Here is a 16,896-nt window from a genome sequence, read left to right as displayed (position 1 = left end):
CCCCCTGTTCTCTCACATTCTCAGAGAATACAATAATACACAGATTAAGTTATTTGAAAGAACCATTAGAGGAAAATAGGAGCACAGACTTATAGCAAAAACAAAAAAAGGACAAACAAGCAAACCTCACTGCAGGTTTCACCTCAGGGAGCTTTGTTGGCCGGTGTCTGCGCTCTGCCATGTTGGCACAAATCTGTAAACAGCCGAAAATCCTTTCACTTGCATATGCTTACTCAATACCACAGTGCTGTGTGCCAGGTACAATTCAGTGTCAAGGGATGGACAGGTGCCACTCTTATTGGTTGATATCATTTTTGGACTACAAAACACCCATGAATAAAAAACACAACCCTTTGCGTTGGTATTTCCCACTGCTTGAAAAGCCAAGTGTGCTCGGGCACACTCTAAATGGGCTTGCACTGTCTGTGCAACTCGTTTATGTTTCCGCATTCGAAGTACGGTCATTTGTCGCTTTAAAGACATGTCTGATGGGTTTCAAGTGCAGCCTTTCAAACAAGAGAAACCAAAGAGAAACCATGATTGTCTCCAAATGCATTTTGTGTGGTGGTGCAACTGTGGTGCGTCAGTTCAAAGGTTGGCTGACTTATGCAACATTCCGGTCAGATTTTCAAACAACTTCTGCCATGCTCTTTTACATCGCAGCAGTGAAAATTGCATCAGGAGATTACGAGAGTGCTCAAGCCCTTCACATGATCAGACAATTCAAATCCTGATGGAGACTGCTAAAGCTGACATCTGTGAGCCTCTAATGCATATGTGATGTTGACAGACAATTTGAACAGCAAACCCTGAATTATGTGAAAAGCATAGAGTACAACTAACTGGATTTTAAAAAAACAATTGAGAGAGTGCAGTCTTAAATTTTTTCCCCATCATTCTGGATTCTTGCTACTTTTTTCATCACAAACAGTGTGGAAAGACAGCTCCCACAAATCAGGTTCCATACGTAATCTGATGGTAATGATGTTAGTAGTCATGGCGATTGTAATAATGATGGTGGCAAAATGGGTAGGATGTATTTCTGTCTCTTCCCAACCCCCACTCCGAAATGTTTAATGACCATTTTGAATTTAGACATCAAAGCCGGTGTAGAATTAAGAGGCTCAGGATTTTACCTGTGCAGTCAGGATTATGGCATTCTCTGCTTTCTGCCCAGTGACCGCGACACTCAGATCCCCCATGGGCGGCCGCTGAGCACTGCCTGGTCCTCTGCTGAGTGCCATTGGCACAGGTCACCGAGCAATCGCTCCAAGAGCTCCACTCCTGCCACTGTCCATCCACTGAAGCACCAACCACAGCCCAACGAGCAAGTCCCGAGTGAATGGAAAAGAGGGCAGACACAAATGGGGGGGGTGTACTTGGATCAGTATTCTGTCTCAGAATTAAAGCCAATAAGAGACATTAATCAGAAAGAACACGCACACTTGAGGATTTGAGAAAACCCATTTTTGCAGCTGTGCTTCACAGAAAGCAATAGGAAAATAGATGGCACAAAATGCATTGCATCTTCAAATTGACATGAAGTCGCAAACTGCAGCGTCGTGAAAATATTGTCATGCTGCATCCCCCCGCAGTACTGACTTTTAACAAGGTTTCCAGCAGTGCATTACTGTGTGAGCTGTATTACTTTAAATGTAGCCCAAAGTCACTGTTCATCTATCTCATTTTCGCTCACCTTTGCCGCATTGATTAATAGTTATAAAGCTGTAAGCATTGAGAACCACTGTGATACTAAATCTGTTCAAATGACTTCCTGATCCCCGTTTAATTTTCACTGCAGTACCTTCAGGGACAAACATGAATATTGTTAGCTTTTAGGAGTCATATTATACATTTTATCAGCAAGCTAATATAGGTCATCATAGGCCTGATTTAGCAAGATCTCTAGATAACGCGTGCTAGATTGTGTGGGCAAACCTTAAGGGCCCCTTCACACATAACACGATTGAACATGACTATTGCACGTAGTAGGAATTGCATGCCAGTTGTGAAAAATCGGAGCCGCCTCCAATGCCTCATACACCTGTCGCTACATCTATTCACGCACACAAGCAGCAGAAAGATAGAGAGTGCCCTGTGACAGCCCATTCGATCCCTCTCGTGGCAGGTGTCGGCGAAATTAAAGGTGACACACATGAACATCTAATACTGCTCGCAGAGCACTTAGAAAATGTGTGGCCATTCACACTGTCAGCATGAAAATAGTGAGCAGGCCATCACTTTCGAGCTGGCTGTGAAATTTGTCTAAGTGCCCCCATCAGTGTGGCGTTGCCAAGTACACATGTGGCGTGCCAGAGTGTTGGATCCCCCCACAACACGTGTGCGTGTGTTTCGCGCTCCCCCCGGACATGTGTGCAAGCCTGGTCCAGCACATGTGTCCTGTGAGCGGCGTGCCGCAGGGAACAAGCCAACAGTATGACAAATATGCCACTTTCAGTCACGTATCAGCAAAAAAATGCCATAACAAACGTGTTTGGTCAGTTATTATGGCACTTTTTTGACGTAATTAAAGATGATGAAAAACCTCCTCTTCTATACATCGTCTTTAAGGCTTTTTACTCTCCCATTATAAGACAGCAATTATAGTGCAATGTTAAAGTTTCTGTCTGTTAATCAGAGCTTTTGTAAATTGCAGGTTCGAATCCCGCGAGTGGCATTAATTTTTTATTTAACCAGGGTTATTTAACCACAGGGTTCTGTATTGGGTCCCATTTAGTTTATTTTTTATATGAACCAATTATACACCGATATCTACTCTATCACTGTCCGGTGATTGCAGTAATTATTTATATACCTGGCTGGATGGTTGGACATAATAAGACATAATGACAGCGCACTGCGTCATTCATGTCATTTCATGACTGTACGTCTATGTCCATGGGTCATCTATAGAGGAACACACGGTTCATACTTGTATTGTTCCTTCGATAAGAGGGATTCAATAAACTGCGGTGTTTTTTATGGTGTGTGGTTTTTGTTTTTTCCTCCACAGCAGCGGTGCGATGTGGTTTCACACGTTCCAGCTGCTCCCACTGTGTTCGTGCACACTTGTGCGCATCCACAAACTGTCGCCGGTGTATCATGCACACATGTCCAAACGTGCATCCCTCCCAACAGCAGGTGGAATGTTTCGTGGTTCCCCATTTCGTTGTTGGCTTGCGGATTGTCCTCTGGTTTCTGCGTCTTTTGCGTTATGTGTGAAGTGGCCCTAAGTTTTACTTGTTGGGGTGGAGATAAATTCAGTGAAATCAGCCACTTAAGTTACTGGATACAGGTGCAAGACACCTCTTTATACCGATCTAATTTACATGGATGACCACTCAGTACTCGAACAGCAGTATATTTTATTGATTTATTGTTGATGAGCAGAGTAGTGCACAGAGCAGAATGCGCGCACATCATCCCACATAGACAGCCATGTTGTGTGCCAGCAGAACGCACAGCTCTATGCGCTCTGTGCGTACAGTTGTTTGTGTGTGTTTCCTTGACAGAAATGACATCAGGGCACATGAATGCAGACTGTATCATCCCACACAGACCTTAAAATGTGTATGTGTGCTTATTTGTGGGACCCAGTATGACAGTTCAATGAGTGTAATTATCATATGTTGCAAAAATGTACTCTGGTTCACCTGTTTGGCATGGAGACATTTATTGTTAAAGACATGACATATTTAAATATGCCCAACATTTACAATGAATTATTTTTCTTTGTTCTGTGTACAAGGAGGCAGCAGTCTTTGTACTGGTGGTACAACATTTTGTTAAGTGCAATAAATTAATGATCAAGCTGCCCGTATCTCAAAGTCACAAACTACAGACGTGATCGCCACCTGCAAAATTTCTTCATGACCTTGATAAATCATGTTGCATGTGCAAACCTCACCTATTTGCTTGTTTCCACTCAGAATTTTATGCACTCATGTGGACAAACCTCAAATTGACAATATGTGCTACTTTACACATTTGTCAGATGCAATCTTCTTCGCATACTGTTGTTAAATCAGCAGTGGTGGGCACAACTAACCCAAAAAATTAGCGTTGATAACAGATAATCAGCTAACTAAAAAGTTATCTTTTATAAAGCTAAACCGTTAAACCACCCAAAAATTTATTGGAAGCTACAGATAACCAATAACTTCCAGTACTGTCTCCGGTACACTTGCAACTACTAACAAGCTGATTTTGAGTTTTAACACCACAATCGCTTCTGGTAGCATCAAAGGCAACTACAGACCCAAACCCAGTGCCCGGGAGCCTAAAGGCGACTTCTGCTCCTAACTGGCAATTAGGATGGGTTAAATGCAGTAATCACATTTCATTGTGCAGGGAACATGTTCCTTTGTGCATATGACAATAAAATTATTTTGAATCCTTTTGAATCCTTTGAAACAATGAGTCAGCACTTCTGTCTTTGAGCGCCCTGCCCTCTGCTGGAAGCTCCTGTTTACTACATGGCTTCCAGCACAGAAGCAAGCTGAGGGGAGCCACGAAGCTCAACTTTCTACTCAATAACAGTGTTGCCGTGAGGCCAAGGTCTTGGAAAATAAAGCAGTCCTGACTTATGGTTTGGTTTATAAATACAATTAATACTGATAGAATAACTCCATTAATGTCAGTTCTGTCATTTGTACAAAGTTAAAATATAACATATATCTTTCAATGTTGAATAATGCACTAATTCTGAAGTTTTGTAATAAACACAGACAGATGCCAAAGGTTTAAGGTAAAATGTGCCTCTGCTAACACTGAGTGGTTTCTCATTCATTCTATGTAAAAACCAACACGTTCATGTGATGTGTGTCATGTGTTGGTGTTTAGAGATAAATGTGCTTTTGTAAAATATGCCATTTTTTTTATAAAAAAAAAAAAAGGCATTTTCAAAAAAAAAAAAAAAAAAGCCAAGTTGTAATTAGATAACCATCTGATATAACCAGTGTCAAAATAAACAGAACACTGCCATGATCTACTGGTGCCCAGAAGCTCAGTACTTAAGCTGGGTTTACACTGTGCGAGTTTTGGCCCTTTTCTTGGCCAATTTTTCACTCATGCAAGAATTTTTTGGATCGCGCCGAGTTTCAGCTTAATCGTGTGTCCTGCATCGTGTAGTATACTGTTGTGTGGGCCGCTGAAGAGGAGGTACTGCTGGCCCACCACCACCAGATGGCGCCCTGCTTGGAGTGCGGGCTTCAAGCACGAGAGGGCGCCGAAACCAGTGGAGTGACAGCTGTCACATCATCACCACCAGCTGTCACTCATCTACGTCAACCCCCATAAAAGCCGGACTGCAACTCCACCTCTCCGCCGAGAAATCAGCTACCATACAGGTAATTTCTCTGCTAAACTTAACTCTGAATAATAGTCTGATCTCATTTGCAGCCGTTTTCCTGTGACGGGTTCCTTATCTGCAGTATTGGCGTTTGGTGTGGACTGCGACGGCTTCGCCTCCCACCCCAACCAGATAAGTGGTTTTCACAGGAGCTGTCCGAGTGTGTTATTGGAGGTGGAAGTTCTCCCTCCTTACTGAACACAGACTGTGGGATTACTGAGTGTGCGAATTCACACTCATCAAAACTGTTTCTGTTCTCTGCCAGCAGTACCGGGTCTGACTGCTGAAGACAGTGGCCACCTGGGGCGCAGGGCTTCGTGGCTCCGGTGTTCTTCAGATCCGTTGGTGGTGAAAGCTGTGTGGGATCCAGCTCTTCTATCACCAGACGTCTTCTATCTTCGAGCCTGCCACACGTCACCTTGTGTATGATTGACATTCCGCAATATTGTTATTGTCTGTACTTCGTTGTGCGCTTCACAACATTAAATTGTTACTTTTTTGGCTTATCCATTGTCCGTTCATTAACGCCCCCTGTTGTGGGTCCGTGTCACGACACCTTCCCAACAGGATTTCTCGGCCAGCGTCATGGATCCCGAGGGGCGTCAACCCGAGCTTGAACAGCCAATGGAAGAGCGAGGTGCACAGGCGCCAGCAGGAGGCGTGTTAGGTGAGCTGCAGCACATTCTAACTGCTTTCACTGCTCGGTTGGATCTGGTAACCGAGCAGAACGTTATTCTCAATTGGAGGATGGAGGCTCTCACCGCCAGGGTGGAGGCGCGCGATCAAAGCGCTGCTGCAGCACCTCCTCCTGCTGGTCCCTTGTCAGACACAGACGTTCCACTGGTCGTTCAACGACCCCCCCCACCGTCCCCTGAAGCATACATAAGCCCTCCGGAGCCGTACGGAGGTTGTGCACGGACGTCCTACTGCAGTGTTCGCTCGTCTTTTTACAGCATCCCGTCATGTACGCGTCAGACGCTAACCGGGTGGCTTACGTTATTAATCTGCTTCGAGGAGAGGCACGCGCCTGGGCTACGGTGCTCTGGGAGCAGAACTCACGGCTTCTAACGTCATACGCTGGGTTTGTAAGGGAGTTCAAACAAGTTTTTGATCATCCCAACAGAGGCGAGACCGCTTTGAGCGTGCTACTGTCAATGAGACAGGGGCGCCGGAGTGCAGCCAAGTATGCAGTCGACTTCCGCATCGCGGCTGCGAGGTCCGGCTGGAATACCGTTGCACTCCGCGCCGCCTTCATAAACGGACTGTCTCCAGTCCTGAAGGAGAATCTGCTGGCTAAGGAGGAACCGCGGGATTTTGACGGGCTTGTCGACCTGCTTATACGCTTAGACAACCGCTTAGAGGAACACCGTTGGGAGCAGGGCGGGGGGTGTGACCGGGCAGGAGCCGTCCCTCTTCCTTCCGGGTCCGAAAGGGTGCCGTCGTCCCCACGCTCCACAGCCAGAGGGCCCCGTGTGGCTACAGCTCCCCCTGCTGACGAAGCTATGGACACGAGCAGGGCCAAAGTGAAATCAAATGACAGACAAAGGAGGCTGGCCCGCGGGGAGTGTTTTATCTGTGGCTCTAGTGGTCATATACAGAGGAACTGCCCCAAACAGTCAAACTACAACGCCCGTCCTTAGAAACTGGGCTAAGGGTGGGCCATAACACGCACGCGGGGAAACCCCATAGATCCGTACGAATCCCAGTCACGATCCTTAGAGAGGAGTTAACCCCTCACGCCCCAGCACTCGTAGACACGGGGTCGGAAGGGAATCTGCTGGACAGCAGATGGGCAAAGGAAGTGGGGCTCCCTCTGGTGGCTCTGCCTTCACCTTTGAAGGTACGGGCACTAGATGGCACGCTTCTTCCATTAATCACACACCAGACACAGCCCGTGACATTGGTCTTGTCTGGAAATCACAGGGAGGAGATTGTGTTTTATGTAACACCTTCTACCTCCCGAGTGATTTTGGGTTTTCCATGGGTGTTGAAACACAATCCCCTGATTGATTGGCCGTCTGGGGTTGTGACGCAGTGGAGCCAAACCTGCCACCGGGAGTGTTTAGGATCCTCGGTTCCACCCGGTATGACAGCTAAAGAGGAGGTCAAAGTCCCCCCCAATCTGACAGTGGTACCGGAGGAGTACCACAATCTTGCTGACGTCTTCAGCAAAGATCTGGCACTCGCCCTTCCCCCGCACCGACCGTACGATTGCGCCATCGATTTGATCCCAGGCGCTGAGTATCCGTCCAGCAGGCTGTACAACCTCTCACGTCCGGAACGCGAATCAATGGAGACCTACATCCGGGACTCCTTAGCTGCCAGGTTGATCTGGAACTCCACCTCCCCGATGGGCGCGGGTTTCTTTTTTGTGGGTAAGAAGGACGGCGGACTCCGTCCATGCATCGATTACAGAGGGCTGAACGAGATTACGGTTCGCAATCGATACCCATTACTTCTGTTGGATTCGGTGTTCACGCCCCTGCATGGAGCCCAAATATTCACTAAACTCGATCTTAGGAATGCGTACCACCTGGTTCGTATCCGGAAGGGAGACGAGTGGAAGACGGCATTTAACACCCCCTTAGGTCACTTGGAGTACCTGGTCATGCCGTTCGGCCTCACAAACGCCCCCGCGACGTTCCAAGTGTTGGTTAATGACGTCTTGCGGGACTTCCTGCATCGGTTTGTCTTCATATATCTAGACGACATACTCATCTTTTCTCCGGACCCTGAGACTCATGTCCAGCATGTACGTCAGGTCCTACAGCGGTTGTTGGAGAACCGGCTGTTTGTGAAGGGCGAGAAGTGCGAGTTCCACCGCACTTCTTTGTCCTTCCTGGGGTTCATCATCTCCTCCAACTCTGTCGCCCCTGATCCGGCCAAGGTTGCGGTGGTGAGAGATTGGCCCCAACCAACAAGCCGTAGGAAGCTGCAACAGTTCCTCGGCTTTGCAAATTTCTACAGGAGGTTCATTAAGGGCTACAGTCAGGTAGTTAGCCCCCTGACAGCCCTGACCTCCACTAAGGTCCCCTTCATCTGGTTGGATCGGTGCGATGCCGTGTTTAGGGAGTTGAAGCGCCGGTTCTCGTCTGCACCAGTTCTGGTGCAGCCTGATCCTACTCGCCAGTTCACAGTGGAGGTGGATGCCTCTGACTCAGGGATAGGAGCCGTGCTGTCCCAGAGCGGGGAGTCCGATAAGGTTCTCCATCCTTGTGCCTATTTTTCCCGCAGGTTGACCCCAGCTGAGAGGAATTATGACGTCAGCAATCGGGAACTCCTTGCGGTGAAGGAGGCTCTTGAAGAGTGGAGACACCTGTTGGAGGGAGCGACGGTGCCCTTTACGGTTTTCATGGACCATCGGAACCTGGAGTACATCCGGACCGCCAAGCGGCTGAACCCCAGGCAAGCCCGCTGGTCACTGTTCTTCGGGCGCTTTGACTTCCAGATTACATACCGCCCCGGGACCAAGAACCAATGATCGGATGCCCTGTTCCGGGTGCGTGAAGAGGAGGCCAGGGCCGAGTTGTCAGACCCCACAGAGGCCATCATCCCCGAGTCCACTGTCGTGGCCACTCTCACCTGGGACGTGGAGAAGACCGTCCGGGAGGCCCTGACACGGAACCCGGACCCGGGGACCGGCCCGAAGGACAAACTGTACGTCCCACCAGAGGCCAGAGCTGCGGTTTTGGACTTCTGTCATGGTTCCAAGCTCTCCTGTCATCCCGGGGTGCGCAGAACCATGGCAGTGGTCCAGCAGCGCTTCTGGTGGGCGTCTATGGAGGCCGACGTCCGGGACTACGTCCAGGCCTGTACCACCTGTGCCAGGGGCAAGGCTGACCATAAGAGGACTTCAGGACTCCTCCAGCCCCTACCGGTACCTCACCGCCCCTGATCCCACATCGGCCTGGACTTTGTCACGGGCCTCCCGCCGTCCCAGGGCAACACCACCATCCTCACGATAGTGGACCGGTTCTCCAAGGCGGCCCACTTCGTGGCACTCCCGAAGCTCCCGACGGCCCAGGAGACGGCAGACCTCCTGGTCCACCATGTTGTGCGTCTGCATGGGATTCCAGCGGACATCGTCTCAAACCGTGGCCCTCAGTTCTCCTCTCAGGTCTGGAGGAGTTTCTTCAGGGAACTGGGGGCCACCGTGAGTCTCTCGTCCGGGTATCACCCTCAGACAAACGGACAGGCAGAGTGGGCCAACCAGGAGCTTGAGCAGGCCCTCCGTTGCGTTACCTCTGCGCACCCGACGGCCTGGAGCACCCATCTGGCCTGGATCAAGTACGCCCACAACAGCCAAGTGTCGTCAGCCACCGGCCTCTCCCCGTTTGAGGTGTGTTTGGGGTACCAGCCCCCATTGTTTCCACTTGTGGAGGGAGAGGTCAGTGTGCCCTCGGTCCAGGCCCACCTCAGGAGGTGCCGCCGGGTGTGGCGGACCGCCCGTTCTGCCCTGTTGAAGGCCCGGACAAGGGCCAAGGCCCATGCAGACTACCGGCGTTCCCCGGCCCCTGCATACCAGCCCGGGCAGGAGGTGTGGTTATCCACGAAGGACATCCCACTTCAAGTGGACTCACAGAAACTCAAGGACAGGTATATTGGACCGTTTCCCATCATCAAAGTCCTCAGCCCGGCCGCAGTGAAGCTACAGCTGCCAGCTTCACTGCGGATCCATCCTGTCTTTCATGTGTCATGGATAAAGCCCTACCACACCTCACCACTCTGCACCCCTGGACCTGCACCACCTCCTGCCCGGATCATCGACGGGGAGCCGGCATGGACCGTGCATCGGCTCCTGGACGTCCGTCGTAAGGGTCGGGGGTTCCAGTATCTGGTGGACTGGAAGGGGTATGGCCCCGAGGAATGCTTCTGGGTGAAGAGGAGCTTCATCCTGGACCCGGCCCTCCTGGCCGACTTCTACGCCTGGCACCCGGACAAACCTGGTGGGGCGCCAGGAGGCGCCCGTTGAGGGGGGGGTCCTGTTGTGTGGGCCGCTGAAGAGGAGGTACTGCTGGCCCACCACCACCAGATGGTGCCCTGCTTGGAGTGCGGGCTTCAAGCACAAGAGGGCGCCGAAACCAGCGGAGTGACAGCTGTCACATCATCACCACCAGCTGTCACTCATCTACATCAACCCCCATAAAAGCCGGACTGCAACTCCACCTCCCCGCCGAGAAATCAGCTACCATACAGGTAATTTCTCTGCTAAACGTCACTCTGAATAATAGTCTGATCTCATTTTCAGCCGTTTTCCTGTGACGGGTTCCTTATCTGCTGTATTGGCGTTTGGTGTGGACTGCGACGGCTTCGCCTCCCACCCCAACCAGATAAGTGGTTTTCACAGGAGCTGTCCGAATGTGTTATTGGAGGTGGAGGTTCTCCCTCCTTACTGAACACAGACTGTGGGATTACTGAGTGTGCGAATTCACACTCATCAAAACTGTTTCTGTTCTCTGCCAGCAGTACCGGGTCTGACTGCTGAAGACAGTGGCCACCTGGGGTGCAGGGCTTGGCAGCACCGGTGTTCTTCAGATCCGTTGGTGGTGGAAGCTGTGTGGGATCCGGCTCTTCTATCACCAGACATCTTCTATCTTCGAGCCTGCCACACGTCACCTTGTGTATGATTGACATTCCGCAATATTGTTATTGTCTGTACTTCGTTGTGCGCTTCACAACAATAAATTGTTACTTTTTTGGCTTATCCATTGTCCGTTCATTAACACCCCCTGTTGTGGGTCCGTGTCACGACACCTTCCCAACAGTATACATGGAGGAATGAGCTGCATTTAACCTCTCATGACCACCTCCTGATCGGCAATTGTATGGTTGGATGAAAATCAAACCTGTTTGATATTCTGGTCGGCCGTCATGAGGGTATCCCGCTGCTGAAGCACTACAAGCGTCCAACCTCTCGCACTATGCCTGTGCAAATACCGATGCAGAATTGGAGAGAGCATAACAGTGATCATCTCTTTGGGAGAGCAGCTTCTGTTTCTTTTCCCCCTTCAACTTATGTAAAGTGTTGTAATTTTTTTCTTTTTTAACTTTGACGTCTCCCATCGAGAGTTTTTGCAAAAATAAGAAATGTAAATAAAGTTTGAAATTAAAAAAAGCTTCTGTTTAAATTTTGCTTCTGGAAACACGTACGTACATTGAACGTACAATGTGAGCAGTCAGATCGCATCAGAACATCGAGCCGTAAAGTGTGAGAACATAAATTGTGCGCTCTGAACTTTTACACTGTGCGGTTTTGTCGTACAGTTTGAGCTGGAACCGAGTACAATGATTGAAAATATTGTACAGTGTCTGCCCAGCTTTAGGACAAATACTGCCATGATCACTACTGGCCAGTAGATGGCAGTGGAGACCGTGAAACCTTGACAAAACAAAATTCTCGATAATCCATGTGTGGTACGTTTAAGATGCGTGGAATTGAATAAATGCAAACTGAATTTCAGACATCTTATATATATTACTCTGGAACAAAGACAACAGATAGTGTTTGACAAAAGCAGGGCTCTAAACAGCAAACAGGAATTGACTGCAGTGATTCCAATTGAAAATAATGGAGGAGCAACCTGAGCTTCCTCTGGCATTTCTACATAAAACAAACACAATAACAACATCTGTAAACCCAGATAATATATTCACAAGAGTTTTAGGCACAATATACAAAGAGTTTAATGCTGTTGTCTGTGTGGAGCCTGATCAGAGCATCTCAAATGCATTTCTTCAGTCGTGAATATACTGAGATAGCCATAATGCACTGGGCACAGCATCCCCGCAATAAAACCTTCAAAAGTAGTGCATTACTTAAAATGAAAACATATATCTGATATTTTCACTTTATAAAACCTCAGATGTGACATTAATTTAAATAACTTGTCCGGAATTAGTTTGGTTAAAATTTTAACCATAAGTTAAAACTGTATACCTGTGGATGACTTGGGTGATATTGCCAGCGTATCAGTGTGGGGTCAAAAGAAATTAGCTTTTTTCTTTTCTGACCAGTTCTTCTTTACTTCTAAAAGATAGAGTGGTTTCTTTTAGAACCAGCTCTCCTCTGTTTACGGAGGGTAGAACTGTGCATCTACTACAAAACATTTAACAGGTAGGTAATCAAATGATTTCAGATTTCATAAATGTTTGTAAGTATTCAGCTTTATTTACCATGTCGTTAGCAGCCTAAAAATTTTTGGACCAAAATGTATTGGAAGATAATTAGTCCGATAATGGTTTTCAGAGTTATCTGAAAAGATAATCCAATAATGAAAACATTATCTTCGATAATTAGCAGTTAGCAGATTAGCGGAACTGTGCCCACCACTGTAAATCAGCATGCAGTCAATCAGGTCCCATGTTATTGAATGTACATAAATACACAGTACCAGTCAAACTATATATAAGTACTTCAACAACTTCATAAACACTTTTTTAAAATGATCAAATATTTAAACTAAATTTGAATTACTACTATTGCTGCAGCTGTGTCAGCGCTGCCTACTTTGATAAGGTGTACACTCACGGTACACTCTAAAACCAAAAACGTTAGTTCTACTCAAATATTTTGAGGAACCAGATTATCTTAAACTGAAGTTTGCGTAACCCAACTTATTTATTCATCAAAATGTAATCGGTATAAGTAAAACAAATGTGTTTTTTTGTGTTGAATTAAATGAGCATAAAAATGAAGTCTCCTTAAAGTTTTCAGCGTTTAGCACTTTGACTCACAGCAGTCATCTACTGAGCCAGTGAACTTCTACTTCATGAACAACTTGCTCTTCTAACTGAAATATTGGCAGCTTTGATTTCAATTAAATTTTATCTATGTTGCTTTTCCTAAAGTCACAATGCCTAACAAAGAAAGACTTTTAAACTGGGAGGTCATTTATCTTTTTTTTTTTTAAGTGTGGCCTAATCAGATGGTATACGTATATAACAGAACTCAAAAAACAAATAAATAAAGTATACGAATGGTTTGCATTGGGAATATGTCGTTCTGAATGTACAAAATTGGTGGATTAATTTCTGAGCTGGTGGCTCTGTGGCAAAGAAGTTCAAGTACCAAACTGCTGGCTGTGGTTGAATTCCAAGGCTGTGCTCAGACTACATGTCTGCACAGAACACTTCACATGCACATCCCAGTCCAACCAGCTGTAAACGGGAACCAGCCTTGGCTGGGGGAGTAACCTGTGGCGGAATGGCATCCCATGCAGGGGAGGTTGTAGACTCTCATCCACCTCATGCTACAGTCTCTGGGGATAAGCAGTGGCCCGATGGGCCTCAGGGCCTGTGTAGAACTAACTGTCTGCTCTTGTACGTTAAAGTGTCCTTGATAAGGACGTTAAGCCCCAACATGCTCGACTCCCAACCCCATTAAGTAAGTTTGTCTGTCTAAAAGGATGACAGCTAAATTGGGTCACATTTAGCAACAATAAATTAGTCGATGGGCTATTTTGAAAATGTTAATCTTATTCAACACTAATTAATTTTATTTCATTGAAACAAAACAGATAATGATATTTTGGATTTGTAGTAATCATTTTCCTCAAAGTGTTCGAGTTGGACTATTTTATTTGGTTTTGCAGTGGAATTTATCATGCTTTGCATGATTTTTTTCAGTCATTTGTTGCAATCATCGTATTTGTGAGATCAAGGACTCTCCATTATTATGAGCTTGTAGAGGATATATAAGGCTTTTTGCAAACTTTGCGGCCACCAGATATCTTGACAAAAAAGCTTCCATCACTAGCTGGGTTTCCATTACAGTTTGGTGACATATGGCTTTTTTAAATCACCCGAAAGGCCACCTCATGCAAGTGTAAAAATGTTGTTATAGTTTACTTTTTGTAGAAATACATGTTTTCATTAAGTGTACGTTCAATTCACAATTTCAAATAGCACAATTTGGAGGGTAATGGAAACCCATCTATTGATGACATTAAAAGTCTATTGCCAAAGGTGAATGATAAAATACATCCATGAAATCAAAGACAATAAATACACACACCACTGTTTCAAGTGTTTCTTATTCATGGCTTTCAAATAATTTAAATATCCCAATTTCCAAGTATGTCACATGAAGAAATATGCTTTTCAACATATAATTTTAAAAGAAAGCACTCGTAGGCCACACGATATTTGAGGTGAAAATTTGACTCAGGAATAATGTTGTAAAAACAATAATTTTCTGTGCCTGGAGCTTTAAATGGCAATGAGCTGGAACTTGCCACACCCATGCACCTTAATTTCTCTTCCACAGATCGGGTAGGTGTGTCACATGTACACTGTAAAAAGTTTGACCGGTGGTTCTTTAAAAAAAATTGTGGCAACAAAGTGACATATAATATAATTGAATAGATTTTAAGTTCTACAATTTTGATTAAAAAATATTGAATACATTAATTAACCTTAAACAAAAAAAAATTAAGTACATGTTAATACAAGCAAAGCTTAAAATGTGTTGGATTTAGTAATAGCATGCCAAATAATGAGTTATATCACCAAAAAATATTTAGTAAATCCTAGTCAATTTCACAAGGAAAGCATCCGGCATAGGATTTACACCGGATACAACTCCACATTACATGGAGAAATGTGGCAGGGGTGGGGCTTGAACTGGGTACATTATGCACTGAAACCAAACACAATAACCACTTGGTCACCACCCCTGCCTGACTCATACTCTAGCACATTGTTGCTTAATTCAACACATTTACACGACTGTACCTAAAATAATTGTTTAATTTTAAGTTTTAATTTGTATCACAGGACTTTAAATCTATTCAATAATACTGAATGTCACTTTGTTGCCATACCAATATCCTAAATGTAAATATACCACCCCTGCCTGACTCATATTCTAGCACATTTTGCTTAATTCAGTACATTTACAGTAACCAATATCCTGACCAAACCTACGTAAACTGTTGGTCAGGACTTTGGACTAGTATTTATTAAATGATTTTTGGCGATATTACTCATCATTTGGCATGTTATTCCTAAATCCAACACATTTCAACTGTTGCTTTTATTAACATGTACTTATTTTTTTGGTTTAGGTTTAGTTCATGTATTCAGTACTTTTTAATCAAAATTGTAGAACTTAAAATCTATTCAATTATATTATATGTCACTTTGTTGCCACAATTTTTTTAAGTAAGTATTCGTGAAAATTTTTACAGTGTATAGTGCAGAGCATGCAAGACACCATATTTGTACATCAGAGAACAGCTTAAAATTTTTACTGAAGTTTCTCCATGCACGGACATAGCATTATGGGACCTTGAGGGTGTTTATCATGAAACCCCGACCATATTTAATTTTGAAATAGATATCAGACACACGATACCTGGGCATAGGGCTATGTTGCAAAGCTTAGTCTGGGTCTCAGGTCCATCACAGGCCCTGCCTCCATGCTGGGGCGGGGCACACATCCTAGTCCTAGTGCGGTGACCTCGACCACAAGTGAATGAGCACAGACTCCACGGTGACCACTCTTCCCACACACCGTGTACTGTGGACACAGAAAAGGCATCAGCCCTAATCAAAGTCTCCTTATGTCCTATAACATAAACAAGCCCATGATGCACTGCGCCGAGCAACAAATGAAATCAATCCAAAGTAATTAGTAAAGCTAATGCAAATGAAACACTGAGCACACAGACTTCTTAAAGCCTCAGCAGCTTCGGCAATCTCTGCGTGCAAAGCCTTAATTATTATCAAACCGTGTGCTCCATCTCCACTAACAATGCTTCAGGTGGAAAAACACTGAGTCAAGGTGAGGTGAGCCGCATAGAGTTATGCCGAATATTCGCGGTTCACTGCAAACCTCATAGCTGCGGACACAGAGTAATACAGGCTGACAATGGTTCTGCAAATTTGTTACGCCAGCATGCTAATCATCATTATAAGCAGACTGCACATTGCCTGTTTCCAGACTTCTTGATCAAGGTGCCCGCATCTCCAGTTTTATCAAGTAATTGGTACAAAATGAGCAGTCAGGCTGGACGACCCAAACCAACCCAAAAGAAATTTATATAAAAAAGAGCATTAAGTGATAAATTTCATGTCAATGTTGGAGAAATAATGTTGCAAATATTGTCAAAGCTCAGTATTTAAATGTGTCAAATACTTAATGACATATTAAAAACCAAATCAACAAATATCAACAACAAAAACAAGAACATAGTGGAAAAATTTGAGCTTTAGGATAAATCATGATTTTAAAACATAGTATGTTTGAAGAGATCTTGAAATAATCACTTTTGGGAAAACTATGAGGCTTTCTTATTGAAGTGCAAAATTTATGCTGTGACAGCTGTGTGGTCCAACTTTGTTTTCTGTGGAATAGTTGGCATAAATCATCACGCCTCTTACATTTTGATCTGACATCTTTGTTTGTGAGGAGGCTTTAATGGTTTCTGGCTGGCAGTTGGTGAATCTTCAGTGAACCAGAGAGAGAATTGTTTTGTTTTATTTCCTTCAAAGTTTTGATTTGGAGAAAAAGAAAATTGCACAAATGTAGGAAATAAGGCATTTTC

General features: G+C 45.3%; 1 protein-coding gene across 12 annotated transcripts in view; it reads right to left on the bottom strand.

Moving 5' to 3' along the window:
- The window catches only part of adgrb3 (adhesion G protein-coupled receptor B3), a 463,324-nt gene that overhangs the window by 213,716 nt on the left and 232,712 nt on the right, over nt 1-16,896 (bottom strand). For 11 of the 12 annotated variants that reach the window (XM_034184737.1, XM_034184736.1, XM_034184743.1 and 8 more), the window contains 2 exons: nt 15,705-15,869; nt 1,137-1,301 (listed from right to left, as the gene is read on the bottom strand). The exons of the other annotated variant lie outside the window; for it this stretch is intronic. In XM_034184737.1, coding sequence (XP_034040628.1) covers nt 1,137-1,301; nt 15,705-15,869 — 330 coding nt within the window. The remainder of the gene's footprint in view (nt 1-1,136; nt 1,302-15,704; nt 15,870-16,896) is intronic. 12 annotated transcript variants of the gene reach the window in all.

This window comes from Thalassophryne amazonica, chromosome 13 (genome assembly GCF_902500255.1).
Source record: "Thalassophryne amazonica chromosome 13, fThaAma1.1, whole genome shotgun sequence".
NCBI classification, from domain to species: domain Eukaryota; kingdom Metazoa; phylum Chordata; class Actinopteri; order Batrachoidiformes; family Batrachoididae; genus Thalassophryne; species Thalassophryne amazonica.
Note: the sequence above shows the minus strand (reverse complement) of the source record. Positions and strands in the feature narration are given on the sequence as shown.